Consider the following 2097-nt stretch of genomic DNA (forward strand, 5'->3'; position numbering starts at 1 on the left):
GATAAATAAAAAAGGGAGCCTAGGTGGAGAACATTAAAAAAAAGCTCTCCCCCTCACGTCAGATCACTGTCTCAAACTTGATATGTATCTTGACATATAAAAGATCATCCACTTGTGACTCTCGCAGTAAGACAATACAAATTCACATTTTGAAATGCCCTGTTAGACAAGATCATGCATGTTCAGGGTGGTAAAAACCCTTCAAACAAATCTAGGGCAAACTTTTCCTGCTTATCAAGAGCTCAAAATGACAGTATAATTTTCATTTGTTTGGTTATGTTTAGTGATCTTATGCGACATGGCCAGATGATCCAACATTGTTTTTCAAGTCTTGTTTTTGTTTTTTCTTAAGTTGGATGTATTTATTGTTTTACTTTATTTTTAATTATTAAATGACATGCAATATTATATTAGTATGAAGTACACAACATGGTGATTCAACATTTTATACCTTACAAAGTGATCATCACAATAAGTCTAATAACCATCAAGTCTAATAACCAGTCACTCACTGTACATAGTCATTAGGAGCAAGTCTTAGTTTTAATTTAACATCAGTTGGGAGCAACTGTTTTTGTTTCATTTTGTTTTGTTTTAAGAAGTCCCCTTTATGATTTAGGAAAGACAACATTTTAAAAAAAGAAATGGCTAATGCATTTTATTTCCATTCCAAATTATTTTAGAGCTGAAAAGTACCTTACAAATCTCTATGTTAAATGTCCTTATTTTCCCCGTAAGAATAGAAATTGTGATTTGCTCAACAAATCACGTCAAGTTCACAGGAAGATACCCCGGGGCTAATGATCCAATCTACGTCACCAGTTTAGCACACCTGTAAGTTTGCCAACAAGTTAGAGTGATAATCACTAAATATTACCGCAGAGTTTAAACTATTACACCAGAAATTGAAGTGCCATATGATTTTAAGTCTTAAAATGAAAATAAAAGCCCCTCTGCTATTTTCTCTGTAAAGATTATAGGAATCACTATTATATCAGATATAAATGTTTATCAAGAATATTACTTTTGGAGACATTATATGAAGGTCACACAAAATATATCACATATATCTTATTAAAAAACACTATATTAAAATCCTTAATAGCGTCATCATTGTGAGATGGGACTGCCCTTTGCCATGTAAAATTTTTCTTATAAAGGTGATACAAATGTAGAACATGTGATTTGATCACAGCGTATCTGAATTAGAGGCATAATTATGAAACATGTAATAGGACTACCAGCATTCAGTGGACATGCCTGAATCATTTCCTGAATCACTGCGCTCATTTCCCTGTATCATTCTTACTCATGGAAGTGTGTCTCCCACGAGACTGTGAGCCCCTTAAGGACAGAATGATGTGTTTGCTCTTCATCTTTTCATATTCAGCATCTAGCACACTGTCTGGCACACAGTAGCCAATAAATGAATAAAGACATGAATGAATGAATATCTTATGGAATTTCTGTGTTTTCACACAAGCTTATTACAGTGAAAGAGTGGTTAAATAATCTCAATGAAAGGCAAGAAAAACATGTTATATTTTAAAAACAAATAGCCTACTCTGCCTTGCACAGTGTTAATGATGCAGCAAACGTAATTAAATGACTAATGAGTCAGGAGAAGCATACATTGACCCACTTACTTGCAAGCAAGCCGACTCCACTTGCGAGGGATCCGACCCAGGCTGTTTTTCCTTTCCCTTCACCAAAGGCATCTAGCCATTCTAAGTACAAGACTCCAACGGCTATCGGGGATCCATAGCACAGAAACTGAGTGAAGAAGGAGACAAGCACGATCACCCAGCCCCATCCGCCATCAGGTGACTTCTTCATTTCCATTGTAAGGTGAGATCAGGAGGTGTGCCTCTGTGGGTCTTAAACAAAAACAGAAAAGAAAAGCATATTTAGAGTGAGGTGGGGCATAGTATTTTGGATTAAAAATATCTTCTAAACTGAAACATAAAAGACGTTTTCAAAAAATACACGTGGAAAAGCATAAAATATCACTGGCATATAAAGTGAACCTGAAATGTTTTAATTTATGATTTAAATAATACATACATGTGGCTCCAATTTTTTTTAAAATTATAAAAA

General features: G+C 34.6%; 1 protein-coding gene across 1 annotated transcript in view; it reads right to left on the reverse strand.

Annotated features, from left to right (window-relative positions):
- SLC16A9 (solute carrier family 16 member 9) overlaps nt 1-1873 on the reverse strand; it is a 31931-nt gene extending 30058 nt beyond the window's left edge. Inside the window, 1 exon segment of the mRNA XM_006109855.3 lies at nt 1647-1873. Within this exon segment, the coding sequence (XP_006109917.1) occupies nt 1647-1842 (196 nt within the window). The 5' untranslated portion in view covers nt 1843-1873.
- Between the last annotated feature and the right edge of the window lie 224 nt (nt 1874-2097).

Source organism: Myotis lucifugus, unplaced genomic scaffold (assembly GCF_000147115.1).
Source record: "Myotis lucifugus unplaced genomic scaffold, Myoluc2.0 scaffold_455, whole genome shotgun sequence".
In the NCBI taxonomy this organism is placed as follows: domain Eukaryota; kingdom Metazoa; phylum Chordata; class Mammalia; order Chiroptera; family Vespertilionidae; genus Myotis; species Myotis lucifugus.